Source organism: Procambarus clarkii, chromosome 74 (genome assembly GCF_040958095.1).
Source record: "Procambarus clarkii isolate CNS0578487 chromosome 74, FALCON_Pclarkii_2.0, whole genome shotgun sequence".
Taxonomy (NCBI): domain Eukaryota; kingdom Metazoa; phylum Arthropoda; class Malacostraca; order Decapoda; family Cambaridae; genus Procambarus; species Procambarus clarkii.
In genome coordinates, this window is record NC_091223.1 from 12,818,383 (window position 1) to 12,842,942 (window position 24,560).

Below are 24,560 nucleotides of genomic sequence, written 5' to 3' on the forward strand. Positions count from 1 at the left end.
AGCTGGTGTGTTTTGTGATCATGGGGCTATGCACATCTGCCTCCACCTTTAACCATATTTGGACTTACACATCTCCGTTAACCTCGCAAGTAATCACTGATGGGACAACACAACGCTACATTTCTTAATTAAACCAAACATTAACAAACCACCATTAGGAAACTGTGAAGATTAACTTCAGAATGCACAATAAAACCTCCATAAGGAACTTCACTGAAGCTGTTAACAACATAAACTGGGAGATTGAGCTTAGTAAGCATGGGAAAAAGACTATAGGTGTACAAATTACCTTTGTGAAATTATGCCATGCATCTTTGATATACGTATTGATTTTCCATTAATCCCCACAAGGAGGTATTTTGCAGTTCTCTGATTTTGTATATTTTGTATATTTTGATAGATGGTAGTAAAGGAAGTCACTATCTTGTAAATTAAGAGACAGCTTTAATATTTAGGCAATACAAATAAAAAAAAGCAATTACCTATTGCATAACTATTTTATTTTCTAGTGAATCATTCAAATGAGCATACAATTACAGCCCAGTACACACACTGTAATGCCAGCATATATCAATACTTTATCTTACTAAAAATATTAACAGCGAGCCAACCCAGACACTTTTTACATTTTATTCTATAAACTGCATACAAAAATCTAGGTCTACAAGAAATTAATGATTAAGAGGCTGACTAGATATCCAAGAACAAAAAAATAACATACTAGCCTCTTCTCCACTCTCTCTCTCTCTGGAAAATGTGCCTAGTATATCCATTATACTTTAACAAGCCAATGCACTCCTGAGGAAAGACATATATGTACAAGGAATTATCTTACACCAACCGAGTGTACCCAAGAAGTACTGTACTGTAATACACTCAGAATATTTCACTAATGAGGTCCAACTGTCTTTGCCACTTATGCCAAACTGTATAATGTACTTGGTCACGGGAACATTGTTTAAGAACAAGACTATGCACAAAGAAAAAATCTGAATAAAGTATCCAAAAATATTGTGGAATGAAGTCTAGCATGCTGTGTGTATATATATAAATATACAGTATGTATATATATATTTATTTATTTATATACATACACACAAACAGATATTGCTAAAGGAATATCAGCCTGTTCACTTCATATGGTTATCATACAAGCAAATAATTATAAAAAAAAGGCATCAAACCTTGGTTATTACATAAATGTATAAACAAATATAACTTGAGAAGAGTTTAATACATCAAGTAATCATGCACTCAAATTTATATTTCGGTTTTCCTAAAGGCTCGTTACAAAATTTTATTAAGATGATGTACAGCAAATGTAAACAGTTATGTATGATGAAACAAATTCAAGATCCAAAAAAATAGCGATTATCTGATCTTCATTAGTGCATGTGTTCTAAAAAAATAAAGTAATTCTTGGTAGCATTATTATACATTCATTACATTCACTTTAAAAAAACAAAAAAATACTAGTAACCAATAGTGTTCCAAATATTGCATATTTACAAAGGACACTTATTGCTGCAATTATGTTGTTTAAGTGTATTTAAAAGAAATAGCAAACACATTTATTTGCTGCAATGATTCTGGTAGTTTAATCACTTATTAATGACAAAAGATTCAAGTTTAACAATGAAAGCATGAAGACAGATCCTAACACAATAAACTACCCTGTATCTGGAAAGCATAGGAGAATAGGCCTATCTAAATTTATTTTGTTGTGGATATTCTGAATATAAAAATACACCCCATCATAACTTTAATCATAATTGGTTCACATGTGTTGTGTTGCCTCTAAATAACATACCAAATAAAGGTTTTAAAGAAATACAAATAGTACTAGTAACACTATTTGGAGGTCAAAAGCTGTATGTACTCTAATGCAATACTATACAGTTTTTTGTTGTCATCAATGGCCCTACAGTGCCAGTAAACTTATCCAGTTGCCAATTATTACTAGATTAAAAGGGATAAATAATAAAGTAATGATTCTCAATCCTGCTTGAGTTTAAACCTGGGTCATTCTCACTTGAAAGATAAGAGGTCAAGGGTGCAAACCATTGCACAACAGGTTGCAGTTACCTTATGCTCGTTCACAGTACATACCATATGCCAGTGGGTGTAGCATGTATTTTGGTCCATTGTATTTACATCCTTAAAATCATGTTTACCTTCTACAAAACTTTCAATAAATGTTTGATGAGACATACTAAAAAAACAAAATATGATAATAACTTACAATTGATAACATTTCCAGTTTTCTTTACACAGTTACTAATTCAAATCCATTTTCATTTTGATTTAAAAGGAATAATATCAGGATGCAGCAAATATTCTGAAGCAAGATAACATGGAGCACTATTTATGTCTTTTAGATAAAAACTTTAGGGACAGTACACAAGTTCTTAAATATTGCACAGTATTATAAATTGCAAAAAGTAACAAGCCTCTACCTAGAGAGAATTTGCCTCGTATAAACAAAGTACTGTATTGCAAATTTATAATGTAAACCATAAAAATAATGTATATTCTTGTGGAAATACAATTTTTTAAATTAAAATTTCTGCCACATGTTACAGCAAGATATTTATTCTTAGTAATAAAATACATACATTTCCAACTGTGTTTTAGCTACTCAACACCTGAAATGATCAACTAATACAAACCTTAGATAGGTTATCTTGAGATGATTTCGGGGCTTTAGTGTCCCCGCGGCCCGGTCCTCGACCAGCCCTCCACCCTCTGGAAGCAGCCCGTGACAGCTGACTAACACCCAGGTACCTATTTTACTGCTAGGTAACAGAGGCACAGGGTGAAAGAAACTCTGCCCATTGTTTCTCGCCGGCGCCTGGGATCGAACCCAGGACCACAGGATCACAAGTCCAGCGTGCTGTCCGCTAGGCCGACCAACTCCCAATTACCCAAGGTAAGGTAATTATCTGCAAAAAGCCCCAATATGACTATATAGGACTTTGAAGGAACTGAACAAGGAGTTGGGAAATGAGGAAGAGGTGAAGGGGCAGTGCCAAGTCACTTGGACCATCAGGAGTCGAATGTCAACCCAGGAAGATGTTGCTCTACTGATCAGTCCAAGTGATTGCCAAGACAGAGCAGGACCTTATAAAGGAGGACTATCATTGCTGAATATACTGCTCACGTTTAACACAACACTACAAACTCTGGAAGACTTTTGCTGCTTTAAATCAAGTATACAATTGACCAAAAGTTTTTTTTTATCACCTAGATGTGTCAGGCTTGCAATACCCAATTATTTTGTAATATGGAGTTAACTTGTAAAATTTATATAAAATACTCAATAACAACATTCAACTATCTAATAGAGTAGTATAATTAGTCTCCTCGAAGATTTCTAGACCCTGGATAAGTCCTTCAGTTCCAAAATCTGCCAATCAATGTAGAAATAAACTGAAAAGCAAATGTAGATCTTATGAATAATGGCATTTTAAATATTCAACTACAGGACTGACCTGTAGTTGAATACTGCTTCAGTGACAAATTTCAATCTAAACATATATATTTCACCAAGTACTAGAAAGATCCTTCTATAAATGGCAACAAGTCAAAACACCAAAGTGGAAAATAAAGACTAGTAGCCAACCTCACAATCCTGTCAGAGCTTTGTGGTTCTTCCATAATAAAATAATAAAAGGAAACTATTTAAAAACAAAATCTTTATCCAATGAAAATTCACTAAACATCATTTTTAGAACAAATGTTTATAAAATGCAGTATTTATTTTCATTAACTCCTGTACTGCAAAATTTCCACCTTGCCAAATACTGCATTAACAAAAGATAGTAATACTGTAACTATATAAATAATTATATCTAACTTGAAAAATAATCTAAGGCATTTATCAAATTTAAAACATTTTTAATGAATGCACAAGAAGACAATCCTGATGCATACATACAAATAATCAAGGAAGGTTGTCTTAGACACCTCCCACTGCCTAATTACCCCTCTGCTTATTACCAATACCAAAGTATTTCTCGATAACGTGTGAAAGCACAAAGTTAAGTAAGTAATAGCTTTCAAATGAATAAACAATGGCTTGATGGTTGAAAAGTCCCAACAACAATATAGACACAAACACCGAATCCAGAGCAGGTTTTATTTGAAATGACGTGTCATGTAAGACCTTTTAATAAATGAACTTCATAATGAAATACAGTATTACACAGATCACAAATATACACACCTGACTCAAAGTAAAATATTAAGTAAATAAAACTGGTTGGTCTTGATTACCCATGGCAATCATAAGTAATGAAGCAACTTTACCATGGATTAAAATCTTCTTTACATGTTAAATTTTGCCCTCGTTTTGGAATAGTAGTTTCACACACACTTGCCCCAAAAAATTCTCTTATCATGCACTGCCTCATTTTGCTACTTTTATTATTATTAATTTAGTGCAATTTAAACTCTTGCATTAAAATGAAATCTTGATTAAAGTCATAGAAATTTCAAGGTTAACTTCAAGAAGCAAAAAAAAAAAAACTAACTTTCCAGAGTGAATGATTTTTCCTTCAGTGTTTTATCAGTATTAATATTATAAAACCCGATGAATGTTGCATAGGCACACACAATGATAAGATCCCTCAATAACAGGTGCCAAACAAATGCTTTCACATTAATGTTCTAAAGCATTCATGCTTAACTCCTCCATCGTCTCTTAATTTTATAAGCTAGAGACAATGCCTAAATATATAGAGTGAAGACAATTTATTTCAAGATGTAGCAGTGTGACCAATTACGGTAAGTGGAAAATGTCAGACTTTGGTATCAAGATCAATTTGAGAAGAATTTAAGAGAGGAGTTGTTATAGATAATTGTAAATTTGTTTTTTTATTAGGAGGTATTTTCTTCCCCCCTCCACAGTGTGCATTAAAGATGATATAATGATAATTGGCCTATATCAAAGTTGGTATAATGATATCCAGCGTGTAACAAAATCAGTATAATGACACCGAGTGTGTATCAAAGATAGTATGACACAAGTTTATGAAATATATACAAATTTCATTATTATAAACTAATATCTACTGATATAACTAATCACAAGGAAAAAAAACTAATCTACAATGCAAACTACACAAAAAATAAAATTTTGATAATTAAAATTTTTTTATTATACAATTCACAGGGAAGTTTATTTTGCAGCATAATAAAATTTTGCCTTACGGGAAAGTATCTCGTATCTAAGGCAAACATTGGCAGATGTTACAATAATTGCAATTTCCACAGTACAGCTCACACCACTATTCAAACTGTATCAAAGTGAAGTTAAAAAATCACAGGTAGTGAATGTTCTGCAAGTTTCAAGCTATCATTATTATGCACTAAACAAGTTCGTAGATTTTGATTTGACAAAAAGAACAGCTGCAAGAAAATAAACAAGAGCAGCACAACCATAAACAATGCTGAACAGTGCTTGAGTCATTAGCATTATACAAGACCTTGTATTATACATGTATTAAGCTGTTCCAAACAATACATAGAAATTTATTACAAAATATCACAATGCTATAATGCCTAAGGGGTGGCTATGCCGTTTCATTACATGCCAGTAAATATTGTTGAAAAAATTAACCACTCATCTGATCTTGTATATACAGTATATATAGTACTTCACTGTATTCTTTAAAATACAATAGAAGTGCTACCTAAGATCCCCATATGACCCATGCACTTCACCAATAAAATATAAATGTTGTGTCCCTCTAAATTGGATGTTTAAGGTGTAACAATGGCATTGTATTAGTACTACTTAATATGTGGTTCGTTAATTATAAGTTAAATGACCTAATACAATGCCAGTATTGGTCCCAAAAACACGGGATGATTACACCAGTAGGAGTGTACAAAATCCAATACAAATATTTGAAGTATCAATCTATAGCATAAACCTGAAAGGTAAATGAGCCCATAAAATATAACAGTTACCCAACGCTGAGAAAACTAGCAATACGCTCGCACATTTGCCCTTATATATGCAATGTAATTATTAACAATACAAATTCAACATACAACATAACTCTTTTTTTTTAGCTCTGCAAATTACTTTACTCTGCAACAACAATGTTAACTATAGTCTCCTTGTGCACTGTAAATCACATACTACTGCATATAGCCTATAAATACTTGACAGCTTAATTTTATATACTGTGTTGACTTTTCTTGCAATGTTTTATTCTGCATTTGCTTGTACTGTATTAAAATTGAAGTTTTTGGCTTCAAAAAGCTGGTTTATATTACAAACAAAATATTAACATTTCCCAAGTTTTCTTTTAAGTATTTGCACCATTAATTCTAGAAAAGGATTAGCCAAGTTTATTTATGAAAGGTACAACAATAACATGCCTCTATCTCTAGGTTATCTGGCATTACAAGTTACTCTGAAACTCGTTTTACATGTTACGTGTAACCTTGCATTACAGGCTAACTTTCATTGCAAGTTACCTGGCTTTAGTAACATTTCAGTACATCAAAAGAATAACTTGAGTGTTTCTGACTAGTGGAGAAGATACAGCTGTTCCTTGCCATAATGCTCAGACCTAAATTAAAAAATATCCGAGCTTACCCAAACGAAAAACAGCAAACTTCCAGCACTGAGCAACACCAAACTAAAATTTCCTAAGAATTTTGTTTATGGTACAACAATATAGGTCTTCCCCCACCTTCTCAGTTTCTGTTCAGCCATAACAAAGCCTTAATGAGGAAGTAAGCAACCCCAAGTGTGTACATTATCATTTCCCGATTTGCACGTTGTTGGGTATCAAGCTCGAGAGCCATCACACGACGATTGAGGCGTCCAACTTGCCGTCTCAGTAGAGACACCTCTTCACTTGGGCTCAGGTCTGTGGTAAACACTGGAGTGCCACTTTCATGCCTGAAGTGAACATTCAAAAATTAAGTTAAAAATTACTTTCTTTAAAAATATATTTGTTTACATTTTCTTTCAGTGTGGGGCCCTATGCAACACTGCATCTTAACAATGTCCGTAAAAGCAGCTAGCATCATATAAGTAATAAAAATATACTTACCCTTCAGAAACCTGAAACATGTAGCCTGAATTCTTCTCTGGCCTGTGATTTTAAAGAAAGAAACTACATCAAAACTAAGACAACCATACGGTCCAGTGTGGAAACCAAATTTGATAGTAAACATGTATTTAAAACTTAAGTTTAAATCTAAATATTAAAACTGGCTAAAACTACAAAACCTGCTTATCACATACACTATACAACATGCACATTTACTCTAAAATGAATTTCTAAGGTGCAAATTCAACCTTGGCAACATTCTTGAACATGACATACCTAGAGAAGAGCACATGTGCATTAGAAAATCTAACTGTGCACAGAATTCCATCATTTAAAACAAATGTATTAAGTTATTGCATGAGGGAGTGAATTACAGAACTATTAACATTTGTGCCCTACCTGATAATTAAGACAATTTCCTTATAAAGTATAAATTAAATACTGTATCTCCTTTTCCATTTACCAAAAAAATCCAGCCATAAGAAAATCACATAAGAAACTGTGGTACAATTTGCAAAAAAATATAAAGTAAAACATCCAAAAGAACAAAGATATAACAAATCTTTGAAATGTCTAATTCAAGTGCCAGAATAAATATTGTGAAAGAACAAAAACATTAGAAGTGACACATGAAACAGATGGTTTTGATTTGGGTGTGCTTTCTTGCGCTACTCAAAGACCTTAACTGAGCTAACACAGTACTATATTTAGAATCAAACTTTTTCACAACTAAAAATTGTCAATTTCTTCTCTTATGCGGCAGTGTAAAGAAAAATCTACATTACATATGCTACCGTTATAGTGAGAATGCAATGTTTAAGAGCTGGCTGGTGGCAGGTGTCTGGGGAACATTAAAGTATGAATACATTTTAAGGCTGAACAATGGAATCAAACTGTAGTTTCAAAAATATTAAAACCAATGTTGGGTGTGCAAGGTGCTACAAAGTTTGCAAAAGTTTATAAACATTTCCATATTGTGCCGTTATTTATGGTCATAAATACATTTATTGTGTAAATAGAAGCAAATGATTAATCAATTTCCCTGTATAAAAAAAAATTACTTGAATAATGCCGATTTAATAAACTTTGAAAGTGGGTGCATAATCTGTGTGTGGAGCCTGTCAACTGTACACAGTGCAATATATACAATGTTTATGTGGAATACAGTAGTTCTAATTTTCAGTACCAAAATATTTGGAAAGGAATGGCTAAAAGTAATGATTAGATTATCAGGATACAGTATTTTATAATTAACACAGTAGCACATATTATTACCGTACTGTCATCAGAACGCAAAGCAAAATGTAGTAAATAAGAGTTTGTCATCAAAATGAGTGCTAATATAAAGGCATAAGATATATTAATGCCAAAGTGGCCGATATTAAAAAGAATTCTCTACTAATTTAACTAATATCATACTGCTAGGAACTAGCTTAAACTAGAGTGTAAAGAAAATGGCAACATGTCAAATGCAATTCCTAATTTGCAATAACTTATTTTTCTAAACTACTGTATTATGTATAATTTATTGTCTATAGAGAATTACCTGCTGGATCAACCTCTGAGGTAATGAAGCAAAAGCAAGAAAGAAAACTTAGAATTTATCCAACACACATTTTGTTGCATTTGTTTCAAGTTTTTGGCACTGCATTCCGGGTTAAGTGATTACGGAGACTTGCCCCAACAGAAGTCCTTCATTATTTTTGGCTACAACCAATTACAGTACAACAATCTTATGGCCAAAACAGAACATTCGTTACTGTACACCTAAAATTCCAGTGACCGAGATCTATTTGAGCGAGACTCCTCGATACAATGTGACTGTTTATCTGGATTCTTTGTATTCTAAAGGATGCCAAAGTGAGAAGGCTGGAAAAACCAATTTCAGTGTATTTCACACCAAACATTTGATCTTTATAAGTCTATAATAAAGAAAGGCAGAGCAGGCAGGCAGAGCAATACAGGTCAAGCAAGGGCAATACAAGTTAGGCAGGCAGTATTTTGCAGTGACCATTTGCTGTTTGCTAAGGCCTTGGAGTAGCAACTAACACTCCACTTCTAATGCAGGATAACAAATTCCTGTTATTTGTAGTTTCTGGCATTACAAAACTGTATTTAACATTTTTTTTACTGATGATAAAATAGTGTTGATGTGTGGATTACATGTTTAGAGAACAGACAGAAGACACACACAAAAATAGGGGTCAGCCGGCCGAGTGAACAGCATGCTGGACACGTGATCCTGTGGTCCCGGGTTCGATCCCAGGCGCAGGCGAGAAACAATGGGCAGAGTTTCTTTCACCCTATGTCCCTGTTACCTAGCAGTAAATAGGTACCTGGGAGTTAGTCAGCTGTCATGGGCTGCTTCCTGGTGTGTGTGTGTGTGTGTGTGGGGGGGGGGGGGGGGGGGAAGGGGAAATAGTAGTTAGAAACGGTTGACTGACAGTTGAGAGGCGGGCCAAAAGAGCAGAGCTCAGTACCCCGCAACCACAACTAGGTGAATACACAGACACAGACAGACAGACACACACACAAGTTCTTAAATTCTTCCACTTTTTAAATACATATGCCAAGCTCAGGACCTCAAACAGTTCTGCAAAGCATACGTGCTTCCCTCAGAGTACTAGTCGAAAATTGAATAAACACGAGGGAATAATGACAAGTCTTTTCAAGGATTAAGCAAGTATGTGCACTAGTTGCTGGGATTAAGAGCCATTACTAACACAAGTTAAGCAAGACCAAGCTCAAACTCGAGACAAAACATACCCCAGTTCCAGATCTTCGCTGCAAAATATTATGAAGGATAAGTTACAAAAAATTTAATTGTAAAAATCTTGCAGTGAAATCATTAGATAAAAGATTAAAAAAAAAGTGCATACATACATGCAATATATATATACAGTAAATGTATATACAGATTATATTGTATATTTTGTACTTTGGTGGTTTGAGCAATGTGTGTGTAAGTGATCATTAAAGGCTCTGTTGCATGCACACATGAACACTTTTTTCCCTATACATATGCACGACAGATGAGATGTACAGTATTTTATGAGGGAGAAAAAAAAGATATATAGCAATAGTACTATTATAGATTCTCTGTCAAGCACACTTACGCTATGTTAGAAGAGTAGTAATTTCAAGTACGATTTTAATTTTGCATTCATGACAAATCTCAATCTATACAATATTTTGTCAATAAAATGCAACTTAGAATAAATATCTTTTTATCTAAATACAGAACTTGGTCATTATAATCAAACTATCTCTTTCTCAAATACAAGGTCAATTATTCTCCGCACCACATTACAGCTTTTACTTCATTTACTACCTTTCTAGATAAAGATTTCTGCTAGGAGTAATACTTAAAGCAATGCAATTAATTTAACTGCAGCAGTATTAAAGATATACATGCATACATGTACTCGTACATACAAAGATAGCCTTCAGAAATCTCAGTAAGAAATATAAAACATCGTCACAACATAATTGATACTGTACTTAGGAGAATGTACAAGATGGATAGACACCAGCTGCTTGATGAGGCAGAGACCAATATGTGGGGTGCAAAACAAAATTAAAAATAGAACTTTTAACATTCCAATCACTCAGACATTAGAAAGAAAAAAATTCAATGTGAAAAGTAGTGTGAGAATGGAATGCATTTGGGAAAGTTGTGGAGGCAAACTAGATACAATACATAGCTTCAAATACAGTGGAACCTTTTTTAAACAAACCTTGTTTTAGCAAATCTTTGGTTGCCATGCACACTTTTCAGGCTGGATTTAATCACCCTATTCGACAGAAAAGTTTGGCAGGAAATGTCCCGTTATGCTTAGGATACTGGGCCAGAGTTTATAGACTGGTGGGTAAAGTTGCCCATCATATAATAGGTTGAAATTATAATTCCTCTTGGTGAAATTAGCCCATAGAGTATAGGAAATATTAGGAGAATGAATGGTAACTTTCTTAATATGACTAATTCCATTTTAATAATTTTTTCAAGATGGACATAACATTACAAGAAACAAGTAGAGCCTTGGGAAAATTATTGAGAATGTTTAAAACCAAATTCTATGGTTCACTTTAATTTCTAGTGGCAGTAGTTTTTGTTCACTAAAATATGGGCCTTCTTCCTTTGAAAATAAGGTTTCAAGGCTGTGGCGCGGGAAATATACAGAATACTTTTTAGTCAGGTTCTCCTGGTAATTGTCTTTCATGTGATAAGTTGAAATTTTAATTTTGCGTAGTGAAATCAGCCCACAGGGAATGGGAAATATTAGGATATGAATGGTAACACTATTCGAACATATGCTCTGGGTGTAGTGGTCTAAAGCGCATGCTTGGGAGTACCCAAAGCATGGGTTCAAATCTTCCTCATGGTTCTTACTGATTTTACTCAATGGTAACACTGCTATGTGGCTCCAATCACGTTTTTAATGATTTTCGTAGATGGAAGCAACATTAAAGCAGCTGAAGCAAAGTATTTTTCATGTATTTTATAAAAAAAAAAGTATCTCACAAATGCCTCCAGAAGGCCTCTTTGATTGTAAGAAATCCCTCACTCAAATGAATCAGGGTTGGGTCCATATAGTTTGCCAAATCAAGGATGCACTGTATTCAGTTTCAGAAATACCATGGAGTCAGTGATTCATCACATCAAATGATAATTCGGTTCAGAGGCAAGGCCCAGAGCTGGAACTCAATCTTTGCAAACACAGCAAACTTTCTTTCACTATATTTTTCACAAAATTGCTGGCTGATACCTCCTTTCTCATACTGTGACAACTCAAAATGAGGGTAATGATAATGCCATATACCTGTCCATTATTCTACATTTTCTCAACCAACAGTATTGTTCAAAGTACTTACACAGGATGTATAAAGGAGTTGCTGTTACGTGGAAGAATAGTTGGGATTGACCCTGGGGTGCTGCTCTCGCGGTCTTCTGCGGCCGGAGAGATGTCCTCGGTGCCAGGGTATGTATACGCATCCAGTGTTATTGTTTGTGGAGGGTTCTGAGGGGTGATGCAATATTAACTACAATTATCTATTAATTTTATTTATTCTCATCAAATGCACAGTGAAATCACATTAACGTGGTGTATCAATGAGAAAATCAGTAGGAGCCATGAGGAGGATTTGAACCCACTCACACTTGGTACTCCCAAGCTAGTGCCTAGACCACTACACCACAACATGGTCAAAAGCAAAGCAACCTGGGATTCCACTGAATCCTCTTGGAGTCCTGAGGCTTCCAACTGAAGCCCATATATTTTTTTTGCAGACATGTTCATTTGGCAGTTGTCCATTATGTTATAGGATGAAATTAAAATTTCACTAAACTGGGAAACGCATCCTGGCTGCATCTCAGGTTGCAACAAATCCCTCACTACAACAAATTGGGATTGGTCCCATACAGTTCAGGTTGAATTGAGGTTGTACTGTACTGTATATACCGTTTTGTATTGTACAGTATCTTAATGCAACCCAACTAAGGAAAAGGTTTACAATATTCCTCTGATGTTAAAATATTTTGGCTGGAGCTACTAAAAACTTTATTTCCTAACATTACAAAAAGTTCAGAATCTACAAAAACTCTACTTCCTTGCAATGCATCTATATAAATTACCTTTACAGATGTACAATTTTAATTCAAACACTTTATACCATTGATTGTACATGTGTCAAAATAATTCTAATAATTTTGTAATACTGTATACTCAAGATTCTTTTTTTATATACAGTATTGTATATTACAGATTCTTGTATCTATATATATAAATTTAGTTCCTATAATATATCCCAAATTTCTTCATAAATAGTGTGTATAATATTAGCTAGCATATATGATGCTAAGACAAAGAGGATTTATGTATGTGAGCTCTGTAGAGTTCTGGATCAGTGAAGGAATATTGTCGGCTTAAGCTGCACATCCCTGGGGACTGCTCGTGTGACTTACCTGTACTCTGTATAGCGTAGGGTCGGGCTGAGGCATGATTGACTGCTCAAGCTCCACTTCCCTGAGGACCGCTCGTGTGCCTATGTGCTGTTCCCCACCTGGCAAACATTATACAATTCATCAGCATTATTAAACAAAAACTTATGGAATTAACTAGGTCAATTATTTTATTTTCACCCTCTTTAATAATTTTGGAATTTTGGATATAATCTATGTTTTGGTATAACTTTGTGAACTTCTTTTCAAAGTCTTTGAATACAGAATTTAAGTGCCATATTTGCCAGCAGAGAGGAAGCATGTTTTTGGCCCACCACCAACCAAATATATATTGTACTGTATTTACATGTACAAAATCATGTTGTTTTTTCCTACAAAATTACTTGAAAATCAATTTCAATATAGGTATGACAAAACTTACTAACAAATTTAACATATCCATAAAACATCATTGTAAATTAGGTGCATCACTTATGATGACAAATACAGCAGAAGCAAACACTCATTAGTTGCATTAGTAGACTCTGAACATCTCAACATTTTATCCAATACTGTATTAGATATGATATTTTGTCAAAAAACAATTTTAAAGAAATGGCAAAGCTACAACCCATAAATTTTGTATTTGTTTGTGATGAAAAAAGAGGAGTCCTTTCAAGATTGGGTTTTAAGAATTATGAAAATCTATCAAGCAATATCCTGAAAATAGAGGAAAGAACTATGCAGGCCATTAGTCACAATAACGTAGCTGAAGTATATTGACCAAACCACACGCTAGAAGATGAAGGGACGACGACGTTTCGGTCCGTCCTGGACCATTCTCAAGTCGATCACAATCGACTTGAGAATGGTCCAGGACGGACTGAAACGTCGTCATCCCTTCATCTTCTAGCGCATGGTCTGGTCAACAGGAAAGAACTATACTTCAAGATCCAAAGAGGGAAGACTGTAGCTTTAAAAATTGCCACTACAGAAAACACAAATTGCTAGAAAACTATATTATCTCAAACTGTGCAACTATTTGAAAGTACTACGTCGAGGTGCATGTCTAAAAGTAGTTAACAAATCAAATGGGAAAATTTGCATGTGTGACCCGAGACACATACCACATCTGCATAATAACGAGGCCATGTATTTTACATCTAAAGCAAATAAGGAAGTTTATCAAGAACAATTTATTCACAAAATTACTATCATGAGTAATAACCCAAATCAATGCAGCCAACCCAAACCAATTTAAAATATCTTCAGTTGAAGATTTTTCAAATTTGAAGCAAATAATTGAAGGATTATGAAGAAACTAACTGGAAATTCAACTGAAAGTGTCATTTTTCAATGCAAAAAAAAAAAAACTTGATTATCTATAAAATTTTACAACAAATACAGACTCCATTCACCTTATTTTCTACAGGCCATACCTGCAAAATACACAATGACCTTATTTTCTACAGGTCAATGTGGCCAAAAGTTGGTGAATAAAAACTTCCGAGGTTTTATGAACTTACAACTTTATAAAACACCACATTATGATTTTGTGGTAATTCCATATCAAACTTCAAGTAAACTGGTTTAATTAATGCATGAAAGAATCACAAGAACATAAAATGTCTGAGAAAATCTCAATGCCATGCTATGGGACTGAACTCATTATAGTTCGGTCGATAGTGCATGTGCCTGGGAAGTACAGGGATGTGGGTTTGATATTGTATGGCCTCTCATCATAGTCCAGTCAGCAGTGTGTGTGTGTTTCTGGCGAGTTCTGGTTTAATTTTGCTATATATATTGTACTAGCAGCACTGGAAGATTTAGCTGGCAATAAATGTATCATCAATTATTACCCTGACTTCCTACTGTTATGGGTTGGGAAATTACTTGTCCAGCAAAGATATGGGAAAGCAATTTAGACAAGGTAAAAGATGCCCCAAATAAAATCTATCTAATTAACATATCTTCCCCACTAAATAGCATCATTGAGAACCAACAGCACCACGAACTAATAAATCATCCACAGCAGTACTTCACTACTTTACAAAACTACATGTAAAGTGTTTCTTGGAAGCTATCACAATAAAACAATATTAAACGTCCACTAACTTTTAATAAAGTGTTTCTACCTTGTTTCCTATCTCGTGTGCTGTTCACATTTCCTCACACATACACTCACTACATTTGCTCTTTTTCTTGGTACACTTCCCTCGGTATTATGATTGACTTGGACACTACATATATTGATGACCAAACCACACATCAGAAGGTGAAGAAACGATAACGTTTCGGTCCATTCCGGACCATTATCAAGTCATGTAACAAGAGTCCAGGACGGACCGAAATGTCGTCGTTTCTTCACTTTCTGATGTGTAGTTTGATTATATCTTCTGCCTCATCGTCTGCACTACATATTTTCACGACATGGTAAGTCCATAGTCTATCTCCTTAACATTACACATGCTTCTCCGATTGTTTGTATCTACTGCTCTAACTCTAATTTTTTGTGCATACGCCTCACCAGTCCATTGTCACAACCACAGCATAAGCCTGAAGAAGCATACCCACCTTTCATGAGATAATTTGTAAAATCATAGTAGGCCATGACCCTAGGGGCTAACAGTGCAAATTAACAAGCATCTTCTGTAAACTGAAATATATCCCTTGCACCACCTAAAATCTTACACTACAGCACAATGTTTTTTACATAGCCCAAAGAACCAACTCTCAAAATACTAAACAGACAAGCTACTTCAAAACATTCCATGACCCTCTCACAGCACAGCCCTCCTATGATTTACCCCTCGATATATAAATGCAGAAATGGCTGACGACACTTTCTCTGGGTGTGATGCTAATTAGAACTGGAGTAAGTTATTTAATGCAACTGAAATATTCTCAATAAGTCATTATTTACTATTACAGTGTTTGCTTGCATGATAACAAATAAATGAAAATCAATAAAACAACACATCACTAACATAGTTCCCCATGTGTGGAAGACTGTTTCGGGGCTTAGTCATTCCACTACTAACAGATATATTCCCATCCACCAAGTCAAAAATGGTAAGCGACTTCAGATGGGCAAGAGGACATAGCACAGTGTCTACAGCTTCCATGTAGGGTCATGTGTGCTTGGGTATCACTATAAGCGCCAAGTCCATCTAGCACTGGAATAAACTAGAGACTCGGCAGCCAGTTCACAAACATAATAACTGCAGTCCCAGCAATGTCCAACTTGTGGCTGCTGATGAGCACTGTAAAACCCCAATAATCAAAACTTCCCAGTTACTTTCACATGCCACCAAGTGACAGCACCTCCCATACATCTTAACTACTCAAAGTGATAAATGTGGCAAGCAGAGAGTAATTATTCAGCTAAGGTAACCATGGTTCCCAAGTTCTGGTGATTTTTGCTTCTACCAAACTGTATGCTAGTTATTCATATATATTATGCTTAAATTTGTGAACAGACATTTTGGCCACTGTTTATTCCAGTCCTGGATGAGTCTCCAGTGACTCCCAAGCACAGACATTACCGGCTTTGTGGTACTGTTGTCACAAGACCTCTGGCCTGAGAGAACTTGTGTACACTTTTAGCATGCATTATGGGTATACTTCTGGAAACAGTGGAATAACACACTCAGAAAGGAGCTTTCCAAAAGCTCAAGTCATATTCTTTTTGTTAGTGCAATGTAGCTTTATTAAGCAGATGATGAGTCATAATAATAGCTTTATTAAGTTCATATACCATATACAAAATATTTCACATTATAAAATATAGATCTCTCTCTGGGGAAGGGACGTATGGGAAGGACAAGAGGGAGGGAGGGAGGGAGGGAGGGAAGTATGGAGGGGGCACAAGGGAGGGGCAGAGAGAGCACAGAAGGAAGAGATTAACATAAAATAGAAAAAAAGTGAAGATAAAATTCTCAATACTCCACTGGCACGTCATAGTGAAAACTGTGACCTCGCTCCGTAGTTCCCACAGCCAGAGAATGTTGTCCTCATCTGCAAAATTCTTAAGATGGACTGTCATTTTACCTGTCAATATGATCCTTTCAGGGACCAGCATCATACCTGCCACAACAATGCGATCTGGCACCTTCATCTCAAACTTCTCGTTAATGCCATTATAGCGGGCCCAATTAACAGTGGGGTCGTCCTCATTGTCACCTGAAAAAATGTATTTATTGATAAAATAACTATGGTAACTAGTCTTTATGTAGATATGGGTATATGCATTGAAAGATATACCCATATCTTCCTGAAAGAAGATATGGGTATTTTTCCTAACCTTGTAGGAAGATTTCCTACAAAGTTAGGAAAGGCATATTAATACCACCACTAGTGATGTTGACACCTCCCCCCTCCCCCAATAATATTATTACCACCCCAATAATTTACCTGTTAATAATGTTAACACCCACCCTAGTGGGGTGTCAATTTATAATCTCATCCACCCCAGTGAGGTGTCAATTTATATCACACCCCCATCCATATGCTGACAGGTGTAAAATGCAAAGGCTTAATGCTCCTCAGCACTATGTGACAGGGACAACAAAATTCACTTTTAACCAACAAATACCAGACAAGGTGTTTATAGTACAACCGACACAACTAGCCCAAGCCTTCGCCATCATATATTGAACACGTTTTACCAACACAGCCTAGGCACTGTCTTATAACAACTTTTCTAATGGAATGTGTGTTACCTGTGACTCGTATTCTTTTGGGAACCTTCATCTGGGTGCTAATATCTGGTTCATAGGGCCCGTCATAGAAGTGGTCAAAGGTCCCAGAAAATCGCTGAGGACTTGTAATATTTGACATCTGCAAACCAAGAAGCAAAGAATTATGACTCATTATCTTCTCTTTCACATGTTGTACTTTTTTGTAAATTAGTAAATAAATACAAAATAGCCATAAGCTTATAAAAAGTTAATTTTTTCACACAGGTACAGTGAACTTCAGTTTATTACAAAGGATTGTTTTCATTCAGGCAGGAAACATGAAATGAAGTGGGAGTGGGAATGGGTGTGGGCACGTGTGGGGGAGTGGATATGGGTTTGCATGTGTATGTTGTTTACACATGGGCAAAGTTGCCTTATAAAGGGTTTTATAATGCCATTCCAAAAGAGTCTACTCCTAACTTTGCATATATTGCCAGTATTTAGCATTCTCCTCAAACACCAAAATACAGTAGGAATTCCTTCAAGCGCCAGACTTCTAATGATTCATAAACAAAATACAGAACACGCACAACTGAACTAGTACAGCATCACTCCCTTGTGTACATCAATGTACTGTATCACAATGACTGCAAAGCAGAATACTCAGTACAATACTGTACAGTATAATATTTCTGTACCGTAACTTTAAAGGCACAAAAATGAGAGTCCCTTTTATACACAACTTTTTCTCCAGTTTAATATACAGTATATGAAAATATATATTATAGCATGAAAATATGATGCACTTTTTATCAATACAATACTGTATTCTCCCACAGAAGACCTTCAGAACTTTCATAATAAACAACTGTATTCTCACAATCATGATAGATGTACCTCCCATGAAAATGTCGGTAGGAACATGTCTTCACAAATTTCAAGCAATTATGTAGGAAAAATAAATATGCATCCCATAGACCTCCTAAACTCCACTCCTCTCTCAATAAAGCACATATGTTAACATTTTCATAAAATATTCAAGCCACAAATATACTCTAAAGTAGATTTGTACTCAATAATGATGAGTTTAATTGAGGCTTCCCTATCACAAATAGGCAAGCCTCAATTAGAATGCAAATTTCCACATGCAAGTTAATTATACAGATGAGTACTGTATAATGTTAGAAATGAAGGGGGGGGAAGGCAAGAATGTTATTAAAATGTGCTTAAAATCATGAAAACTAACAATGTATAGTAACTGCAATACTGTACAGTACATAAAACAAAGAGCTTTGCCACCACACCAATACCAAGCTTGAATCATGAAAAATGAATTGTATAAAGTACTTACACCATGAACAGTGAATTATGGGAAAAACCTGATATCATGTATAGCAAAGGACCATTGTACTTTATGGGTTGCAGTTGTTTATTATTAGGGAAGTTCTGAAGTCATTCTGTGAAATAGTTGTCAGAAGAATATTGTTAATACCTTTTCCTAGTATACCATACTAGAACACTTAAGTGTTCTTAATTCTTACATGCATATACTGTATATACAAGTCAATTATCATAACTACCAACCTAGAGGGGAAAAATACTACTTAACCTAAGAATCAAATATTTTCCTAATTACAGTACTGTACATATTTTAATACTTGGAAGACGTGCAACTACTTTACAATTATAACATCAAGACACTTGCCCGTTCAAAGCATGAAACATAGAAGGCAGAAGCAGCTCCTTGTTTCTTTGAGGGTGATGCCTTAGTACCTATGGGCATCTTGATGTGTTTTCCAGGTAAATCAGATGAACAAAGAACCATGCTGAAAGGTCAAGGTGAGCCAAATTCTAAAGCTTAATGTAATGCAAATAACAGCAAATACTAATGTAACAATCTCTTAACCTACTCCCTCAGAAACATGTGTAACCCAATTTATCTCGACTATACCTATCAACCTATTTTTGTTTTACTCTAATATGACCGGCAATACCCGTTAACAGGCAAAAATACTTTAATAATGGCTGTCATATATATAACATTAACAGCAGTGGGTTTTTTCGTTTCCCATAATTGAGGGCAGGAAGCCTATTAGGCTTATCAAGGTCCCCCAAGGCCAATGAATGACTTTCAGCTCTCAACTGAGGATGCTATGTTTGATCATAGGCAGGGCACAAATGGTTGGGCACCTTTCCTTTCAATTGATGCCTCTGTTCACCTAGCAGTAAATAAGTACCTGGGTGTTAGGAAGGGAAGGGAGCCATCAGGAGAAAGTGCCAAGCCATTACGGCTATATAGCACTGGGAAGGGGTCAGGATAAAGATTTGGGATGGGATGGCGGGAAAGAAATGGTGCCCAACCATTTGGAAACTTATGGGGTTGCATCCCGGGAAAAGTCAATAGCTGACCTAGGGGGGACCTCGCTAAGCTCAAGTACAGGCTTCCCATCCCCCCAACAACGGGGAATTTTAAATGCATTTCATTAAGCATTTTGACCATAGATCAACTTGACACTCAGATAATTCATACAAATGTCCAAAAGACAGTCTTGGCCCTAGTAGATACTGTACAGAGATGTGAATTCATCTCAACTACCCATTCAAACTAGAGTAAAACACTTTCCATTAACATCTACCAGGCATATTTTACTTGCTGAATCTATCAATCATGCACTAGTATTGCTTTTTAAATTTAAATAAAATTGGCACCAAATTCTGAGCAATGTATAGCGTAACTGAAAACAAAATAATAAAATTTATCAAAAGAAATTTACAGACAGGTATACATTACACTGACATTCATTATACAGTACTGCATAGCACGTTTGTTTTAACTGCCAATAGGATATATAAACCAGGTCAGTAACAAATATGGTACAGTGCTGTAATCAAGGTCTCTTATCTCATCCTGTCTTGTCTCCCTGCAAGAGCTAGTTTTTGGCCTACTGCCATACCACCACATGTATAAATCCCAACTAATGGCTGCCTGACTACCATTTCATATATTAATTTCTACATTGAGTGATAACATTTTTGCTAGTACAGTATCCCCTATAAACTAATAAATTTTGTTTATCTAAATTCCACCACCCCTCTCCAAAATGCAATTACGATTTTTTTTAAATCCAAGTAACTTCTTTAAATTTTTGCTTCATTTAACTCCTGTACCACATCGAACCATCAGCCTTACTTCCTCTTCAAAAGTACACCTTTTACTTTATTATTATCTAAGAGTATATAGTCCTTTTCTGCACTATATATATTTTTTTTTCTCCAAGCTTTTTACCTCCACAACCTCATGAAATTTGGAAATTGGGTGTTGAAAGGGAATAATGAATTAAAGGGTCTATGACCTAAGTGATGTAAATTCTTTACTTATTTTGGAATTGTGATCTGATACAATATCCTCAGTTAATGATTAATACAGTTAATTCATACTATATAATACTATAATCATAACTGTATTCCTGAAAAAATAGGACAAATGGAAAAATTTATACCAGTAGGTCAAACAAAAATTATAATAATAATACAGTCAACATGTATTAAAATGTAACCCCTTGGAATACCAAGCAAGGTTTTACACCCCTGGATACACACTTAATGGTATTATAAGTTTGTATATTATTCACTTAAATCTTTAATCCACTTCAACAGAAAACAAAGTAGCTTTGCAATATACAGTACCTAATTGCAGAATTGCCTGTCAAATGAGAAGTCAGATAACTGGAGGAACAGAAAAAGAGGATATAGACTATTAGTACTGTATATATGGCATATCTATGGATATGCCATATATATCACACAATAATATTACATACCATAGAAATCACAATAGCGTGATGTATCAAATGAACAAATCCACAAGGGCCATGACGAGAATTCGAACCTATGGCCGAGAGCATCCCAGACGCTGCCTTAATAGACTGAGCTACGACATGGTATAAGAATGGCAACCAGAAATTCTACTGAATTTACTTGGACATAGGTTCGAATCCTTGTCACGGCCCTTGTGGATTTGTTCTTTATCTATGGATATGCTGAGATACCGTACAGGGGCAAGGTGATGGAGGGCATAAGATTAGATGTAATGTATATCAGATGGTGTGGCTGGAGGGTGGGAAACCAGATGGTTGGACTAAGGTTTCTGCAAGGAAGAATGTGGAAAGGGATTAAATTAGCATCTCAAGAACATCATATGCAAGGGGCAAAAATTGAGAGATTAAGAGAGAACAAAGTAGGACAGAAAAGGAACAGGGTGAACTTCGAAAAGGAAGAGATTGTACAGTAGTTTACATTTCTACTGTAACAGTGATCTAGACAGATACCCATGGAAACTGGCAGCTAGCCATCCAGCCATTCAGATAGCCAGCCAGGTAGACTACCAGCTAGCTATTCAGCAAAGCCAGTCAGGTAAGCAGCATACTCGAGTTATTAGATCAGCCTGGCTGCGATGGCTACTTGCTCTTGAAGCTGAAGTAGGTGGCCACCAATACTCTTGGCACATTCTACTTTTTGATGACCCTCATGGCATGTGTTCACATTTCTCGGACTCATTTTTCATTTTGTGATATAAATACATATTATTTAAGGTAAACTACCCCATTTTAAAATCTGTATTTACTATTTGTATCTCCAGAATTGAGCTACTGTATTAGCTCTTGGACACCACCTTTCTAACCAATCTATTTATCCTCTATTTTATTTACTACAAGTATTTCTAATGCACACTCTCACACACACACACACACACACACACACAGGGGCCTGACGGCCGAGTGGACAGTGCTTGGAATTCGTAGTCCTAAGGGTCCAGGTTCGATCCCCGGTGGAGGCAGAAGCAAATGGGTAAAGTTCTTTCACCCTGATGCCCCTGTTCACCTAGCAGTAAATAGGTACCTGGGAGTTAAACAGCTGCTACAGGCTGCTTCCTAGAGTAAGGGAAGGGAGGGGATGTGGTGAGAAAAGAAAAAATACAAAATCAGATGATTAACAGTTGAGAGGTGGGCCCAAAGAGCCAGAGCTCAACCCCCACAAGCACAACTAGGTGAATACACATCCCCAGAAAGCAACCCATAGCAGCTGTCTAACTCCCAGGTACCTATTTCCAGCTAGGTGAACAGGGGGATCAGGGTGAATGAAACTATGCCCATTTGTTTCCATCTCAGCTGGGAATTGGCTTATGTCTTAATTTATATGCATATGTCAACTTTTGCTTCACACTGAAAAAGATTACAATTATGTTTGTACATTTATAAAAATGAATAAACCATTAAATTTATCAAAATATGACATGACGTGATATACCATAGTTTAGGACAGGAAGCTGGTTTGGCTAATCAAGGCTTGCTTAACAAAGAGTGAGACTATCCAACCAGTCAATAACCTGTTATTAACTAGACCCAACGGTGCATAATCAAATAACTGTAACGCACACATCATCCACTACTACATCATACCATTGTAGTAGGCTAAGCTAATGATCTGACAAGTATTATTATTATTGCATTAAAGCCAAATGATCTAACCCATTTTATGTACAGTATAAGATACAAGTAATGTCTAATTAAAACTATTTATATACTTTATGCTTTCAAAGAAAATTAAAAATTTTAACATGTACTTATATAAATCAAGATATCCACCTAATTAAGGTTGAACTCAAAGAAAATCTTCTCCCGACTTTGTCAATCCTTGTAATAAGCATTCATCCCACAAACAGATATTCAAGGTTAACAGTGAAGAACACAAATTTCCCTTCAACAGTTCAAATAATAAAGTGCATTCCTAGACTTACAATCAAATTTAAGAATTCCTTAACGTCAACGAGCACTAAACCCATTACCGGTCAATTCTACAATAAAATCGTACCAAAATTAAGCTTTCCGAAATAAAATCATTATCTCCGAGATCAGAGATATTGAAACTTTACTCCCATTCTTTATTGACCTTGAGTCGCTCTCTATGCGGCATAATACAGTCTCCAATTACCAAGATACAGGGAAATGTCACCAAGACCTACACGTGTTATCATATTAACTACTACATGTGCTATCATATTAACTACCCCAAGTGGCTTTTGTCCGTCCGGCCACTGCCCAAACGGTTCAATGCCGTCCTCCACCAGTATCTTCCAATCAAAATGATAAAAATACATAATGCCTATCGAGCCTTGACTACCTTTCCGATACTTGCACTTCCTGCCCCTCACCGCCAGATAACACCTGCAGGCGCTTAAGAATATAAGCAATATAGAGGCAGAGGATGTGGCTGTTACCCTCTCAGCTGACTCTGGTAGTGAACTACAATGACAACAAAGACGCCAGCGCCGCCACCGGCCGTCCCGGCAACCACGCCTGCGATCAATGATAATTTTACATAAAAAACAAAAATGTGTGCCATAAAGTACACTATATCAGCCTTAATTGTTATCAACTCTTTTTAGATATAATTGCAACGTACTTATGTTTAATGATAGACACAAATACAACAAAATTATTAATGATTGTAACGTCCATTTCATGTGGATTCTCAACCTCGTGTTGGCCCGCGAAGGCACGATCGAATTGAGGATATTTTTTTTATACAAACGAAGTCAATTTACTTGAATTTATCTAGTAGCGACGACGGGGACAGGAAGCTGGCAGCTTGTCAAAGGTACCCCACCTCATTTTTTCCTGAGATATTTTTTTCCAACTGGATTTTAAACTGCAGTAATAACTTGGCATTTACGACTTCGGCAGGTAGACAGTTCCACAGGTTGTTAGCTCCATGAATAAAAAAAAAGCATCTCCAGTTTTCTGTCCTACGTTGTGGATTGTTAAGCTTGAAGGTGTTACAGCTGACCTCTTAAAGAAATGGTCTAGATTA

At 35.7% G+C, this 24,560-nt stretch overlaps 1 protein-coding gene across 14 annotated transcripts; it reads right to left on the reverse strand.

Moving 5' to 3' along the window:
* Positions 1 to 478: 478 nt before the first annotated feature.
* Positions 479 to 24,048, reverse strand: LOC123767320 (transport and golgi organization 11). 14 transcript variants are annotated; one of them, XM_069312937.1, is made up of 9 exons: positions 23,902 to 24,014; positions 19,396 to 19,516; positions 17,733 to 17,850; positions 17,062 to 17,193; positions 13,036 to 13,133; positions 11,946 to 12,091; positions 9,840 to 9,857; positions 7,074 to 7,115; positions 479 to 6,919 (listed from the first exon to the last, which is right to left on the reverse strand). In XM_069312937.1, the coding sequence occupies exons 2-9, from the start codon at positions 19,513 to 19,515 to the stop codon at positions 6,712 to 6,714; spliced, it is 882 nt and encodes a 293-aa protein (XP_069169038.1). In that variant the 5' UTR covers position 19,516; positions 23,902 to 24,014; the 3' UTR covers positions 479 to 6,711. The 14 variants fall into 14 exon arrangements, with proteins under 14 accessions (XP_069169038.1, XP_069169037.1, XP_069169040.1 ...); XM_069312936.1 differs by having other exon boundaries at positions 23,871 to 24,001; XM_069312939.1 differs by having other exon boundaries at positions 17,098 to 17,193; positions 23,871 to 23,998.
* Positions 24,049 to 24,560: the final 512 nt, after the last annotated feature.

What these genes read in the sequence shown, in the direction of transcription:
- LOC123767320 (XM_069312937.1), bottom strand. Translation starts at nt 19,515, where the DNA reads ATGGTTCTTTGTTCATCTGATTTACCTGGAAAACACATCAAGATGCCC. An exon ending in CAAAAGAATACGAGTCACAG is followed by an intron (nt 17,194 to 17,732) that starts GTAACACACATT and finishes ACATTTTTTCAG; the next exon opens with GTGACAATGAGGACGACCCC. An exon ending in ATGTTTCAGGTTTCTGAAGG is followed by an intron (nt 6,920 to 7,073) that starts GTAAGTATATTT and finishes TGTTCACTTCAG; the next exon opens with GCATGAAAGTGGCACTCCAG.